This window comes from Triturus cristatus, chromosome 4_2, assembly GCF_964204655.1.
Source record: "Triturus cristatus chromosome 4_2, aTriCri1.1, whole genome shotgun sequence".
In the NCBI taxonomy this organism is placed as follows: Eukaryota; Metazoa; Chordata; class Amphibia; order Caudata; family Salamandridae; genus Triturus; species Triturus cristatus.
In genome coordinates, this window is record NC_140586.1 from 839810142 (window position 1) to 839826876 (window position 16735).

Sequence of the window (16735 nt, forward strand, 5' to 3'; positions counted from 1 at the left end):
CTACCCAATGACTTCCCCCTGCTCCCTCCAGACCTTCCCACTCCGGTCGGGGGCAGACTACAAAATTTCCTTCACGTCTGGGAGTCCATCACATCAGACAAGTGGGTTACCCAAATTATTCGTTCAGGGTACTGCCTAGAATTGACATCTACCCCCCCCCCCCCAACATTCCACCCAGGCAACGCCCAATGTCACAAGAACATTCCACGTTACTAAAACAGGAGGTAATCTCCCTCCTACAAAAAGAGGCGATAGAACAGGTCCCCGCCAATCAGCAAAATTTAGGGGTCTACTCCCTATATTTTCTGATACCAAAAAGAGACGAGACTCTACGACCTATTTTAGATATCCGGCCTCTAAACACATACATACATACATTCGGACCATTTTCACATGGTAACACTTCAGCAGGTACTTCCGCTCCTCTCCCAGAACGACTTTCTCACCACACTGGACTTGAAAGACGCATACTTTCACATTCCGGTACACCATGCCCACAGAATGTACCTCAGATTTGTAGTGGACGGGCAACACTACCAGTTCAAGGTGCTCCCGTTCGGGGTCACAACAGCACCAAGGGTATTCACCAAGTGCCTAGCGGTAGTGGCGGCACACCTCAGAAGACAGCACATTCACGTCTTCCCATATTTGGACGACTGGCTAATAAAAGCCACGTCCTACAATCAATGTGTACATCACACCGCCACTACTATCCAACTACTTCACCAGCTAGGCTTCACGGTGAACCACCAAAAATCCCAGTTAATACCATCCCACACAAAGCAATACCTCGGTGCCACCATAGACACCTCAAAAGCCTTAGCCTACCCCAATCCTGCCAGGATTGCAAACATTCAGGCTTTGCGTCAAAGATTCATACCTCAACACTCTCTCCCAGCAAGAGTGTTTATGCAACTGATAGGGATGATGGCCTCTTGCATTTTCATAGTGCCTCATGCAAGACTCCAGATGCGTCCACTCCAAGAGTGCTTAGCGCGTCAATGGAACCAGGCCCAGGGGCAACTGACAGATCTGGTGTTGTTACACGGTCGCACCCATCGCTCTCTGCAGTGGTGGAACACCACCAATCTTTCCAGAGGTCGACCGTTCCTTGACCCGGTTCCACAAATAATCCTAACAACAGACACATCGCTCTCCGGCTGGGGAGCTCATCTATTACACCTCACAGTGCAGGGCACATGGACGCCGCAACAAAAGTTACTCCACATCAACCATCTGGAGTTACTGGCAATCTTTCTAGCCCTAAAATCCTTTCACACTCACATTTTAGGCAAGGCAGTCCTTATTCGCACAGACAACATGACGGCCATGTACTACATTCAAAAACAAGGCGGCACACACTCTCCACTGCTCTCTCAACTAGCACAGAGCATATGGAGATGGGCAATTCCACACAAAATCTTTCTCCTAGCCCAACATGTCCCAGGAGTCCAAAACACCATGGCAGATCTGCTCAGCAGACAAACGCAGCAGATCCACAAGTGGGAACTTCACCCGCAGTTTCTTCACCCATTCTTTCAGATGTGGGGGCATCCACACATAGACCTCTTCGCTACCCACGAAAACAAAAAATGCCCAAGCTTCGCCGCCAGATACCCACACTCCTTGTCCAAAGGCAATGCGATATGGATGAACTGGTCAGGCAAATTTGCGTACGCCTTTCCACCTCTCCCACTAATTCCATTAGTGGTGCGAAAGCTACAACAGCATTCCCTCACACTGATTCTAGTAGCTCCAACATGGGCCAGACAACCGTGGTACACCACGCTGCTGGAACTCTCAGTAGTGCCACACCAAAAGTTACACCTCTCACCATGCCTCCTAACCCAGAACCATGGAGAGATCAGACACCCGGACCCAGCTCAGCTCAACCTTGCGATCTGGCTCCTGAGATCCTAGAATTTGGATACCTTAACCTTCCCCCTGACTGTATTAACGTCATCAGAGAAGCTAGGCGCCCTACTACTAGAGCATGCTACGCGGCAAAGTGGAAAAGATTTTTTGTTTATTGCCATAACAACACAATCAACCCTCTAGACGTATCTATACAGCACATCATATGCTACTTACTCCATTTACAAAGGTGTAACCTAGCATATACATCCATCCGGCTACACCTCGCAGCAATTGCCGCCTACTTACAAAACAGACAGCACCTACCACTTTTCAGAGTGCCTGCCATTAAAGCCTTCATGGAAGGCCTCAAAAGAATAATTCCCCCCAGAGTACCACCCTCACCTGTGTGAAACTTAAACGTAGTTCTCACAAGACTAATGGGACCGCCTTTCGAACCTTTGCATAAATGTGAACTGCAATTTCTCACATGAAAAACAGCTTTCCTTGTAGCCATCACTTCCCTTAGAAGGGTCAGTGAGATACAAGCACTTACTATACAAGAACCTTTTCTCCAAATGCACCCGAACAAGGTTGTCCTCCGTACCAACCCAAAATTCCAACCCAAAGTCATTTCCCCCTTTCATCTAAACCAATCGGTAGAATTGCCGGGTTTTTTCTCGCAACCTCAAACTGCTGCAGAAAGGGCTCTACACACACTGGATGTTAAAAGGGCCTTCCTTTACTATATCCAGAGAGCACAACCTTTCAGAAAGACAAAACAACTGTTTGTCTCTTTCTCTCCACCACATAAAGGCAACCCCATCTCTAAATCAGGGATAGCTAGGTGGATTGTAAAATGCATACAGATTTGCTACCACAAGGCAAAACGCACGCTATCTGTTCCCCCTGAAGCCCACTCTACAAGAAAGATAGGGGCTTCTATGGCTTTTCTAGGGAACATCCCATTAGATGATATCTGCAAAGCAGCTACATGGTCAACACTGCACACTTTCACTAAACATTACTGTGTAGATGTGCAAACCAAGCAACAAGCTAGTGTGGGCCAGGCTGTGCTAAAAACACTTTTTCAAACTACTGCAACAGATACCGGTGGTCGCCGCTAGGGTTGGGAACTGCTATATAGTCTATGCAAAAGTGTGTAATCTGCAGCTCATATGCCTCGAACGGAATATGCTACTTACCAGTATGCATCTGTTCTTGGCATGTAGAGCTGCAGATCTACACACGCCCACCCGCCTCCCCGGCTACCTGTATCTGTTCCAGTCTATCTTATTTAGATACAACACACATGGGTTTCTTCACTATCATTACTACGCTCCATCTTTCCCTGTTGGCGAAAAACAATCTGAGGATGGAGCCGAAGCCCATGCGCAATACGAACCAAGGGAGGAGTCGCCGACCTCGTGACTTCCAAAGACTTTCCAAGAGGAAAAACAAACTGCAAACATCCGGGCCCAACACCAGATGGCGATCGATGCAAAAGTGTGTGGATCTGCTGCTCTACATGCCAAGAACAGATGCATACTGGTAAGAAGCATATTCCTTTATGTTTTTATTATGGCATAACACTTTAATTTTGCTTTGTGTGTTTGTGTAAAGATTTTGATGTACATACATAAAGTCAAAAGGACTGCTATATGTAATGTGTCATTTATATATCCATGTCTTTCTATGTAAAGCATTAGTTAATCAGCAGCTGGTTTGCTATTTGTAGTCAAGTACTACCCATGGTAAAACTGTCTTGCTATGTAAAATACAAAGTAGGATAATGTGATTAAAATAACAGTTTTTCCTCTGACACATTTTCTTTATCACTGACAGAAAACTTATCCTGACGGTCAATGCTACCGATGAGAACTACATGCCAAGGAGGGTGGCTGTGTACGGGGGAGAGGCAGAAAACCTGAAGAAGTTCAGTGAAGTGCCTGTTGATGAGTAAGTGCTACGAGGGTGTGAGAGATACTTTGTTGTAAGGTGGTAATTGCACACATCTGTGGTCTGCTGCATCCATTCCTACCATTCTCCATTTGGCATCTTTGTATCCACATTACATCATGCTCCAGTCCTTGCAAGTGTCACAAGGAAAGGGAAGGTTTATTTTTTATAATAACAAAGTAATGTTCCTGGTGTATGAAAGTGTAAAGGCGAGAAGTAGGGCCTTGATGGAAATGACCACCCCTCTTCCCAAGATGTGAGTTGGCATCAGGTTGAAAATAAGTGTAAGTACATGGTGTGAATGTTGGGTTAAATATCTCGCTCTCTCGCACTCTCTATCTCCCTCCCTCTCTCCCCTCATTCTTTGTCTCTTCCCCCTCCCTCACCCCAGTGGTCATACATGATAACAGAGGACTCTTAAGATGAGGCAGGAGAGGTACCTCAACTCCTTGCACGTGCTGCAAACAGGTTTGCTCACACACACCACTTCATCTAAACCTCCTGGAGAAACTGCCACCTGCCCTTCGGCAGCAAAGGTAAGAACAATCATTAGGACATCAGACACCCAGCAGTTTTTCCTGGCTGGGGATATTGTGCAGGTAATCACAGGAGGTGCAGAGCAGCAGGTGCTACTGCTAAAGTTTGCGATCATGACCTGCTACCAGTTGCTCATCAAAATCAAAACGGTGCCCTTTCCAGACACACACAGAAGATCACCTTGAGGTACACAGATGATCACCTAATGTGGCTACTGCAGGCTATGGATGACGGCCTTTCTAAACAATGTTTATTTAGTTAGTAGTCCATTAGAGTCTGGAGGACAGTTGATAGTGGCTTGCATGGAGCTAACGTACAGATGAACCTGAAAGAAGGAAAGCACCTGCTCGGCATCGTAAGATCTTGCCTCACTTTAGATTGTGGAAGATTTCTCTCTAGTAGTGTCTGAAGAGGCAGTGGTTGCTACATCATGGGATCCTCGTGGCTCAGTTACAGACCTTTCGGTCAGTGCAACAGATCTGTACTGGTGAATGGATCCCTTCTTTGGGGCCTCTCCTTCCCCCATGTAGGCTGCCAGAAGATGCATAATGGCTGTGTGCAACTGGATGCCTCGTGGTAGGTGACAAAAGCATTAAACCCTAGTGCTGCTAATTGCCTGACTGGCCTAGGTGGATGCTACCAGTCAACAATGACATGTCCAAGACTGACTAGCTGCTTGCATATCAAGAACAAAGGCTAATGCAGACGTACTCTGGGAACGAAAGCACCTTTGCCATCCTCTCATTTCCACTCTCCAAGCAGTCACCAATCTATGGTAGCCGAATAGAAAAAGGACATGTAAATCTTAGAGATGAGATTGTTTGGTATTGTGTTGTCTCCTCCCTGGCTCCCCCTATTCTGAGAAGCTGACGGGACCCACCTCTGCTGAGTTCTCTATCAATTTGACGCCTATATTCATCACTAAAATGACATATTTGATAGAGACCTCTAGCCGCAGATTTCTTACCTCAGAACTTCCAGGCGTCAGGCTGGATCTGGAAGATTTTTGATAGCAGTACCCCTGCACGCCGATAGGTGCCGTCAGTCGACTCCTCGTGACGTAGTAGGCGTCTGGTTCCTTCCTGTGACGTCCGCGTTGTCCATATGGGTGGCACCTCAGCGTACTGACTTCAGTTATTTTCTTTCCGCGCCAGCCAGCACAGATCCATCAAAGATAGCTACCCCTGTCACTATTTGACAGACTTTTTCAATTTTTGTCAACGTTTTTGATGTGTGGGAATGTCCAGTAAAAAGACCTTGGGGTTGAAACCATGCAGCGCCTTTCACCGTGCCATTTCTGTTACGGGCCCCCATCTCTTAGGTCTTAGGTGCTTGGAGCGCGACCACAACCCTACGTCATGCTCCGACTGATGGGTATGTCGCCAAAAGATTTGAGAGAGCGGTCCCTAAAGCTGCTTGCGGCCCGGCTCCAGGCGCCTTGGAGATCTCCCTGAAGATCTTGTTTACGGTCTCTGTCAAGAGGTAGGTCCGAGCACCGCTCTGGGGGATCCAAGTCTTATTCCTCTCACTCAAAGTCCTCGTGGTCCGGTAAGAAGCACCACAAAAAGCATAAGAAGTCAAAGCACGCTTTGTTTTCCCTCCGTCCATCAACTAACGAGTTAGAGTAGTCTTGGTGTTCGAGGCTCTGCCTTGCGTAGCAGGTGCCTCGGTCAGCTCCGCGTTTCCCTCCCTGTCAGTGGCCGGGATCGACTCCCGCCCAGTTGAAAACCGTTTATGATGCCATGTGTGCCATATTTGGGCTGCCTGTCCCTGCCGGTGTGCCTTCGGGCCCCACAGACTCACCGAAAGGAGTTCCCTTTGGTTCCTCGCCTTTAGCTCCAGCCCCGGCGCCCAGGGATACTCTTGGATCCGGACTAGCACCGGCCGTACCACCTCTACCTTCCCTGATGCCGAGACCCTCCACGTCGACAGCGCCCACTGGCGCCACTTTCCCCATCCTTATTGCAGCCAACACTGAGCTGGTTGGGCGTCCACTGATGCCAAGACCAGAGCCGTTGGGCTCCATGCCTTATCTGTGCCTTATTCTGAGGAGCTAGGATTGGATAAGGATTGGGAGGGGCAGCAGAATCCCTTAGGAATCCCGCTTTCTAATGAAGAAATAGACAGGTACGAGGATCTGGGTGATGCCAGCGGTTTTGAAACCTCCCCCTAACCTGGCTACGGAGAAGAGGGCTTCATTTGCAATGGTTGTGTGTAGGACTGCAGAGGTCTTGGACCTGCAGCTTCTTACGGTGGCCGTCAAGACAAATGGGCTGAGCGATCTCAGCCAGACAAGGTGCCTTACGGCCACCGTCGAAGAAAACGTCTGGCTTTTTGGGGGAAGTCCAAGCCAATCTTATAGACATGCTCTCGTCTCTTAAGGGACAGGGTGGACATGGCACTAGAGCACTGTAAGGAGTCACGGGCTACAGCCAAGTCCACGGGCCTCTGTCTCATCCCGGCCTGCGTCTGTCTTTTGCTCCTTTCGTGGTAACGGAAGGGGCTTCCAACCCTACTCAAACCAGAGGACCGCGCAGGTTCAGCAACATCTACTTGACTGTGGGCGCTGTAGGAAAGTGCCCCTTTTTACATGTTTGCCCCCCCCCCCCCCACACACTTTTATCTGATGTTGAGGCTCTTTTAACTAAGTGTGTCCTGTGTTCCTGCCAACCAGGTACCCAGGGCCTGTGTTCTTTCCCTAAATCTGTACTGTTGCACACTCAAATTGGCAACTCTCTGGCCACATGTAAGTCCCTTGTAAAATGTATCATTGGTACCAAGGGCACTGTGACTAGGGAAGGTCGTCAAAGGGCTGCAGCACATATTGTGTCACCCTTAGAGGCCCTGTACCCTGACTGAGACAGACAGACGCACACACCCCCCCACCCCCCACCCCCTCCCCCCCCCCCCCAATTGCAGGCTGCATGTTTGGTGCAGATCAAAGTGAAGAGCATAGGTCAGCCACCCGTCTAGCTGGGTGCACTATGCCACTGGTGAGGGTACAGGTGCTTGAGTACATTCGCATACATTGTAAGTGCAGTAAAGCCATACAGAGTATATGGTATCGGAGTTTGTCATTACAAACTCCACAGCTCCATAATGGCTTTACGGAAAACTGGGAAGCTTGATATCAAACTTCTCAGCACATTAAACCCACACTTATGCCAGTGTGGGATTTAATGGAAAATGCACTCCGAGGACATCTTAGAGATGCCCCCTGAATAACAACCTAACTCTAGTGTCTTGGCTGATTGGCTGCTCGCCAGCTGCCACCCCCAGACATGTTTCTGGACCCCTGGGTCGAGAGCCTCCCGCTCTCTGAGTCCTGAGACAAACCACATCCTGGGTATAAGTGCCAAGCCTCCTCCCCCAGGATGGGCAAGGCCCACGAAGGGGAAGCTTCAAAGGCTTGCTGCATGTGTGAGCTGCCCCAGCCATTTGCTGCTCTCAGCAACTGGACCCCACCGGTTCCGACACCCACTTTGGGTGGGAGAATCAGTGGGAAAACCAAGATAGGAGAGGTGTGTCCACCTTTGCCAACCCCACCCCATAGCTGGTGGAGGCGTGGCAAAGTACAACTCACAGTCCCCGCTATCTTGAAAATGGGGGGACCCAGCCAACCAGAGTGAGCCTTATGCCTCCCTCCCACTGGAGGGTGGCATAATAGGGGGTGTACCCACCCCAAGGAAGGGACCCATTGATCCCAACCTTTACCTACCTGACACTCCCCTAAATTTAGTATTTAGTAGCAACCCTGAACCTTGCCTTCAGACAATAAGGAATGAAGAGCCATGCTGAAGTAAGAAGAGGAGGACACCAACTGACTTGGCCCTATCCCTACCGGCCTGTCCCGACCTTGACCTACCCCAGCTGAATCCCGGTGTGACCCTCACCTAACAGTGACTAGCCAGCACTGCTTGGTATTTTTGTTACACATTTTTTTAATCGAGATGTGTGGAGTGAGTTGAATTACATCGTACTCTTCACACAATCTCTTTTTTAAAATTCACATCTTCCTTTTTGCACTGCACTTCCACTTTGTCTGGTGGTCACAGTTTGTCACGTGCCTTCTGGACTTTTCTTTATCAACCCAAGGGAGCAATAGAGCCTTGAACTAATGAGGCAGTCTCTATGATCAAGAGGCATACCTCTGCTCTAGTTGGAGACCATATGATATAAACTGATCATGAGAGGTGACTTTGCTCTCAATATTGGTCTCATTGGTTGAGTCAGTTTGATGGTTTTCCGTGCTCTGCTCTGATAACGCATGGGTTTGATCTCACACACTCTATTCCCTTTCTTCATCCTTGTGCTGTCTACTATCAGACCCCCTATTCTGTTATGTGTGTATAGTCTTATTATGGGGATTAGAATTTGGGCAGGTCTTTAAAAATATTTTTCCCTTAGACCCTTCTTCCAGGTGGTAGTTTTGATGCCCTGCAGCCTCCCAGCCCCACCCGAACCCAGAGGACCTACCTTGCCTTCCCCAACCAGACTTTGTCTCCCGTGAGCAAAAGATTTGCTCAACAACAGACTCTGGCTCCGGCCAAATCCGCGAGTCTTCCCCACTCAGCGCCGAGTTTGAGTGGTTCAACACCCCGTGGAGGTCTCCGCTGCAATCCTGACCTGGGATCTGGTGATCCCTGACCTGCCTTGAGTCTCCCGCTGACCTGCCTTGAGTCTCCCGACGACACCTGCAGCCCCTTTCTGGAGGATCTCCCCGACTGTGGCAGAAGCCGGTAAGAAAAACCCGACGCCAAAAGACACCCCTGCACCAGACGCCCTACAGCCTTGGTTGGCCCAACCGACTGTGTCCCGGCATCCCACGACCTCTCAACTTACCTCTCCAACCGGTTGTCGCCTTCAGAAGATCTTCGTGACCGAGCCTGCAGTGTTTTGTTCAAACCGGAAAATCCCCATTGAAAGTCACATGGCACCCGACGCCAAAACAGCATCCTGCACCTGGCCCCTCTAGTGCTGCTGTGGGTGCACTTTGGGCGTTTACTTGATCCCGCCTTTGCCCTGAGCTTAAATCCAGAAGTGTTGCTCCCTCAACCTTGTGGCCTTCTCGTGGGCAGCCACCAACTGGAGGCCCCAAACCCCCCGTTTAATAGCATCGGGCCTTAGCAATCTGCACCTGGCCATCCTAGTGCCGCTGAGGGTGCCTTGAGAGTGCATCCTTGACCCTGGGGGAGTTCTTGTTCTAACCCCAGAAACTGAACTCCCAAAACAAAGTACTTACCTGTAACCCGATAATTCCATTTCCTCCATATTGCATTGACTGCTTTTCTGTGAAAAAGTTGTGTGGAGTTGGAAATTCTATGAAAAATCATACAAGTGTGTTTTGATAACAAATTGCATTACTCACCTTTTATCAAGGAAATTATCCAGTGTGGTATCTAGGTATACCGCACCGAGTAAGAAAAGTGATCTAAAAAGTAACTTTAAAAGTAATTTCAAAAGTAACTGAAGAGTAATTTCAACTGTTTATGAACAAGTGACTTACCTGTAACCAATCCAGTTGCATTCAAATTGTATTCAACCGCATTATTCTTTCATAGTACTATTACACTTACCTGTACCAGGCCTGGCTTGGTTCTAGAAATAAAATACAACTAAATAATATTTTTATACAAACAAATTGGTCTGAGTTCAGTTTTTGAGTGTGTGACATAATTTCTTGTCTGAGTGTATACAATAAAGGCTTAATACTACCCTCTGATAAAGCCTTACTGCCCACCCACACTACCACAAATAGAGAGCAAGGTATTATCATCTTTAGTCTCTGCCTACTTTTGGGAATCCACTGAACTCTGTGCACACTATACCTTACTTTGGTATAGTATATACAGAGTCAGCTTCCTACAGGCGCAGTTCACCCGCCAGAAGTCAGGTCAGGCCACAAACCCCTCCCCCTCCAAACCTTCCTAGTTCGATCCTCCCAGTTCATGGGTGTCCAGTTGATGGCAGGATACACCGTTACCTTGGACAAGTGGGTACTAGCAAACTGGGGATGTTAATTAACACAGGAAATTTGGCGCTCGCCAGGTATCGTGATGTAAACAAAACAGATATGGTATTTTGCGGTGCCACAGGTGAGGGAAAATCCCTAAACCTTCAGATTTGGAACCCAAAGTCCGAAAATGGATAATGTCAGTTCCTATGCACACGCATGAGAGTAATATGAAAGTTAAAAAGTTTGTAGATGAAAATATGGAGGCAAGTAATGTCTCTCGAAGTGTTCTCTTTGTCTTTATTCAAATGACAACACAAGGTCCAGCCAACACGTGTTTCGTCGTTAGGGTGGTAACCCTTGACTTCTTCAGGGCTGGAAATAATACAAAATGGAACTCAAATCATTATGGGTATGCAGTATTGGTGAACCACACCCCAAAAGATCAAAAGGTGTGACTGGTACACATCTGGTGTGGGGAAATGTTCCAAAATGTAAGAGGTATAAAAACAGTGTCACCATGTGGGAACCTTGCACATACTTCCAAATGAATGACAGCAGTTGTGACTTAATGAACACAATCAACATAAATTACAAGGAAATGCAAACAATAGAAAGTCATAGTGGTAAAGTGACACCCGTGTGAATGCCTGAGACTGGGGAAGTGACTCTGTAGTGTGGGCAGGTGTGCATACGATCAGTACTAGATTAGCAGTAGTCTCACCTAAATACCAGTGATAATTCCGACCCAGCTGGTCATGAATGGTCCAATCAGTCCGATCCAATTAAAATATGCCGTTAGTCAAAAAAGGGTAACAACTCCCATTAGTGTTACTAATTCTATGTGTATGCCAACATAAAACTCTATCTGTAAGATCAATCAGAAATCCAAGCCCTTTCCTTTAAGTCAAGGCATCAGTGAATCTTACGCACATATTAATGAAATGCCGTAGTGTGCACCGCCGGAAATTAAATGTGAGCCGCAAAACATTCTGTGAAAGTAATCGAGGCAGCCATATCAGTCAAGACATGTAAAACGGAAGTGAGAGCCTAAAACAAGTCTTAGAAATGCCAGATCAGAGACCTGTTCTAAAAATACCTTATGCGAGTACGCTCTGAAGTCCAACACACTACCGGGAATGCGTTCTGTACCGGGTGCAGTCAGACACGCAACCCGAAAGTGTTTAAATACGTGGCAAGTCTGTTAGAAGTAGAACGTGCACCTAGATTGTCTGAAAGGCGAGATACTGAAAAAGTCACATGTAATGCTTTTTGGTGTGTTGTGTATTGTAAATAAAGTTGGGCCATTAGAATTGAATGGCAGAAAAAATCTATATACGTAACAAGTGGGTTTTGCAAATAGCCCTCAACTACTTCCTGACAAAGAAAAGCTCTAGATGTTCACTTTTGCTTAGGTCATGTCTTCCCTGGACCCGGGAGACTGGATGGTAGCGTTGGACTTGCAGGATGCCTATTTCCATAGCCCCGTCCTGCCTGCCCATCGGCGCTACCTGTCGCTTACAGTGGGCCACGAGCACTTTCAGTTTACCGTGCTCCCATTTTGCCTCACCATTGCCCCCTGGTGTTCACCAAGATGATGGCGGTGGTCGCAGCCCATCTGTGGAGATCAGGGGTTCCATTCTTCACCTATCTCAACAACTGATTGTTGAAGGCGGGCTCGCCCCAAGCAGTCGGCTTCCACCTCCAGACTATGGTGAACCTCCTGCATTTTCTGGGGTTCACTATCAATGTGCCGAAGTCACACCTGACTCCCTCTCAGACGCTGCCCTTCATCGGGCCTATCCTTCTGAGCGGCGAATACAGGATATTCAGTCTATGATACCGAGGTTTCAGCCTCTGTCCTGGATCTCGGTGAGACAGATTCTGAGGTTGCTGGGCCTTATGACCTCCAGCATCCTGCTGGTAGATCATGCCAGATGACACATGCGGGGCTGTGCAGTGAGACCTGAACTTCCATTGGGCGCAGCATTGAGTGAATCTCGTTGACCTAGTCCAGATCTCGGAGAGCACTGAGAATGATCTGCAGTAGTGTTTGACAAACCATGATTGGGTCAGCGGCAGACCCCTCTCCCTTCTTTAACCAGATCTCACAGTGATGACAGACACGTCACTTCTGGGATGGGGCGATAACCTGGGAGAGGTGGAGATCAGAGAACTCTAGCCTCCGGCGGAAGTCTGGCTCCACGTCAACTTGCTGGAGCTTCGAGCGATTCGTTTGGCACCGAAATCCTTCTTACCATCTCTCAAGGGAAGCTTAGATGTTCACAGATAACGCCACCGCCATGTGGTACGGTAACAAACAAGGTGTGATGGGTTTGTGGACCCTTTGTCAGGAGGCCCTATGCCTCTGGTCTTGACTGGAACAACAAGTCATATTTCTAGTGTTTCAATACCTGGCCGGTTCCCTGAACACCAGGACTGACTAACTCTGCCGTCTGTGCCTAGCTTATCATGAATGTATGACATTGTTCTGCATTGTGTCCATCAACTACTGTTTTTGCATTTGTCACCCGAGTGGGACGGGTATGCTCAGACGTGAGTCTCGCGATCCCCATGCCACTGGAATCATGCTATCCTGGCTGAAGAGGGGTGAAACCCCGAAACCGGTCCTAGGAGGCTTGGTTCCAGTCCAGGGAGGACCTGGCTTGGCAGTTCGGGCTGGACTGTTCCCATGAGGCACAGGGTCAAGACTGATTTGCATATGGCTGGGTTCAAACTGGAATGGCATGGTGAGCAAAAAAACGATGGATTTAGGCCCAGATCTCTGTACTGGGGTGAATGTATGACATTGTTCTGCATTCTGTCCATCAACTGTTGTTTTTGCATTAGCTTATCACGAATGGCATCTCCATCCGGGGGTGGTGCAAGGTCTCTTTCAGCAGTGGTGAGCAGTGGAGTTTCCAAGGCGTCTCTCGCGCGGCGACGCTTTTTGTCTTGAGTGGAGCACAGGCCTCCTCTGTGCCTTTCCACCCATAACAGTCCTGTCCAGAGTGCTCAAGAAGATCAAGCGTGACCAGGCCAAAGTCATCCTTGTGGCTCCAGACTGGGCACAGAGAGTTTGGTATCCCAAGCTTCTGCAAATGAGCATCGATCCTCCGATCAGGCTGCCCCTTCGGGAGGGTCTTGTGTTGCAGCAGCAGGGGTGGGTCTTCCACTCAACCTGTCCACCCTCCGCCTCCTTGAATGGAGATGGTGCGGCAACAGTTGACAGCTTTTGACCTTCCTCCTGAAGTTTGTGAAGTTATTCTGGCATCCAGGCATCCCTCCACCAAGTCGGTATACACCTGCCAATGGCAAATATTTAGTGAATATTGTACAGCACTGTCTGTTGGCTCCCTGTCTGCCTCCCTCTCTGCCTCCCTCTCTGACATTCTTCTTTTCATTCTTTCTTTGGCCCAGCAGGTCTCTGCTCTGGGCACTCTGAAGGGTTACCTTTCGGTCTTTTCTGCTTTTCTACGGTTGCCAGATCAAGTGTCACTTTAAATTTACTATTGTACATAGATTCTTGTAGAGGCTTATACATTTGTTTCCCCCTTCACCATTTATCAGGCCCCAGTGGGACCTTAACCTGGTTCTCACCTATTTGTGCACCTTTCGAGCCACTGAAAAATTGCCTCCTCCGGCTGCTTACTATCAAAACAGCCTTCTTAGTCACAATAACTTCTGCCAGGAGGGTGAGTGAATTGCAGGCTCTATCCTCTCACCCTCCTTGCCTAAGGTGGTGACACCTTTCCGTTTGGGGCAATCTGTCACCTCGCTCCCTTCAATGCTCCTCTGCATCCTTCTAAGGAAGAAGAGTGCCACCCCCCATCTGGACCCAAAAAGAGCGTTATTGTTCTACCTTGATCGCACTAAAGAGTTTCAGGTAGATGACCAACTCTTTGTAGGGTACAGTGGAGCAAAGATGTGTTGTGCTGTGCAGAGGAGAACCACCTCTTGTTAGGCCATCCTCTGCATAAAAATCTGTATCGCTTTGGCAAAGAAACAGCCTCCTGAAGGCCTTGGAGCTCATTCAACCAGAGCTAAGGCAGCCGCCACAGCTCTTCTGCGTGGCATTCCAGTCCTTTACATCTGCCAGGGGGCTACGTGGGCAACTCTGCACACATTTGCCAAAGATCATTGCCTGGATAATCTGCTTCATAGGGAAGGACTCTTTGGCCGTTCAGTCCTACAAGACTTTCTGGTCTAACACTTTTCTGCAGTCCCTCCTCCGGGGATGGTATTGCTTGGGTATCTGTTCTAAGGTAAGGAATACGCAGCTAGATGTCTCTATAAGATGGACAAGTTACTTACCTTCAGTAACTCCTTATCTTGTTGAGGCATGGTCTAGCTGCAGATTCCATTCCGACCCACCCATCCTCCCCGCACTGCAGAACAGTTTTTAGTGCCATGGCTGTTCCCCTTCAGGGCCCTAGTTGTTTTTTTAACACACCATGGTCAGTTCACTCTAACACTCTGCTCTTCTGGTGTGGAAAGTCATGAAAAGTACTGATGTCAGCACAGTGAGGTGGCGCCTGTAAAGACGACTCGGACGTCACAATGACAAGCCCAACGCCTACGATGTCATGTGAATTCGAATGACACCACCTATGGCAGGGGTACTGCTATCAATAATCTTCCGGATCCAGCCAGACGCCTGGAAGTTCTAAGGTAAGAAATCTGCGGCTAGATCATGGCTCTACCAGATAAGGCGTTACTGAAGGTATGTAACTTCTCTATAAGAACCTGAGCACTTGCAAAATGCACTGAGATTTTTATAACAAACTTGACACATGGTGCATTAGCCACACTATTCTTGTTTCAGTGTGAAGGTATCACATTATCTCTAAACGGTTGAATCAGTTAGTGTTATCTCTTAAAAACATACCGAACAGGTAAAACAATTATTGAGAGCTACATCTCTGTTATGTGAAACTTCATCACCCTTCAAGAGGAAGTCTCTACGTTGCTATACCTTCCGAAAGTCTGAGCCTAGAAAAATAGATACGTGGCTTCAGCGAACGCATGCTCTATTGCGGCCCCTGAGACTCTAGTAGGTCGGACATGACCTCTTTGAGAAAGTACTACTGATCAATGGTTTCTGGGTTTGCCTGCTATAATGCTACTGAGGATCCTCTGCTGATCAGTATAATTTGCTGTGTATTTTAATGTTAATCTTAATGTACATGGTGATCACAGCCTTCCCAGTGAGGGCTTTAAACAGTTACCTTCTTGGTGTCCTGCTAATCACTGTCTCCCTGTTTCCTGCTCTCAGCATTTCCTGGTTTCAGTGTGTCCCCTATGAGTATGCTGGGCAGTGCTGATTTCTGAACAAACCCTACTAATTAGTATCTCTCCCCATGAGTGCTGTCGCCCCTGTACTGTCCAAACCTGCCCAGTGGGTCCTTCTACTATCCTGTGAGCACACTGTAGTGCTGCTGTACAAGAGTAGTCTTCCCACTAACAGCATGCTCTGTGGTGCTCCTGTTTGCAATGTCTTTTCTTCAGTGTCTCCCATATGAGCAGTTCTTTCTCAGCGTCACTGGCTGGCATCAAATCTGTTATGAATGTGCAGATGTTAAAGAAGACCCTCTTTGAGCACTATGCACCACAAGTCATACCTCCCTGTGAAATCAACCACCAATAGAAAAAGGTGCAAAATCCAATAGATCTCCATCTTGGCTGACATGTAACTTATGTACCATACATCAGTTGCGAATCCTCCAACACTTTGTGCCCTAGATACAGTGCCCTGTCTTATACCCTGTTGGATGAAGGTAACCGTGCTTGTATAAGTCATTGGCCTCATTCCTCCAGCACAAAACCTAGCTCATGATGTGGATACTGGTGGTAGCCTGCATGTCAAAAATAAAATATACAAACAGTCTGACCAAGTAAAGGAAAGCATCAGGACTGAAGTTTATGTTATGTTATTGCAGTGTGTAACGCGCGCAGCTACTCCTAGGAGTGTCCCGGCGCGAGCCTTGAGGAATGAGATAATGATAATCAGTTAAACAAAAATGTTTTAAGCTGTTTTTTTAAATGAGCATGATCCTGAATACTGTGCAGGGTGTGTGGAAAATAATTCCAGGCTGTGGCAGCCCTGAATGAAAGAGAGCTGCCCTCCATTCTTTGGAGGCGAGCACGTGGTATCTGGGCAAGAAGCTGGGACGCTGATCTCAATTGTCTAGCTGGGGTGTAGCACTTGAAGCGCTTCCTTAAATAAGCTGGACCAGAGGCGTTCAAAACATGGTGTGGCAGGACCAGTGCTTTGAATTTGACACGTTCGAGAACAGGCAGCCAGTAAAATGGGCGCATATGTTGTCTGATGCTGCATCTGATAGGAATAATAAAAAAAAACCTGACCGCCACATTTTGGACTACCAGCAATTTGTTAAGAATGTAGCCCGGTAGACCAATGTACCGAGCATT

The 16735-nt window shown here is 47.9% G+C and overlaps 1 protein-coding gene across 1 annotated transcript in view; it reads left to right on the top strand.

Annotated features, from left to right (window-relative positions):
* LOC146835223 (E3 ubiquitin-protein ligase HECTD3-like) overlaps positions 1-16735 on the top strand; it is a 387450-nt gene that overhangs the window by 110443 nt on the left and 260272 nt on the right. The window contains exon 6 of the mRNA XM_085602812.1: positions 3700-3813. Coding sequence (XP_085458938.1) covers positions 3700-3813 — 114 coding nt within the window. The remainder of the gene's footprint in view (positions 1-3699; positions 3814-16735) is intronic.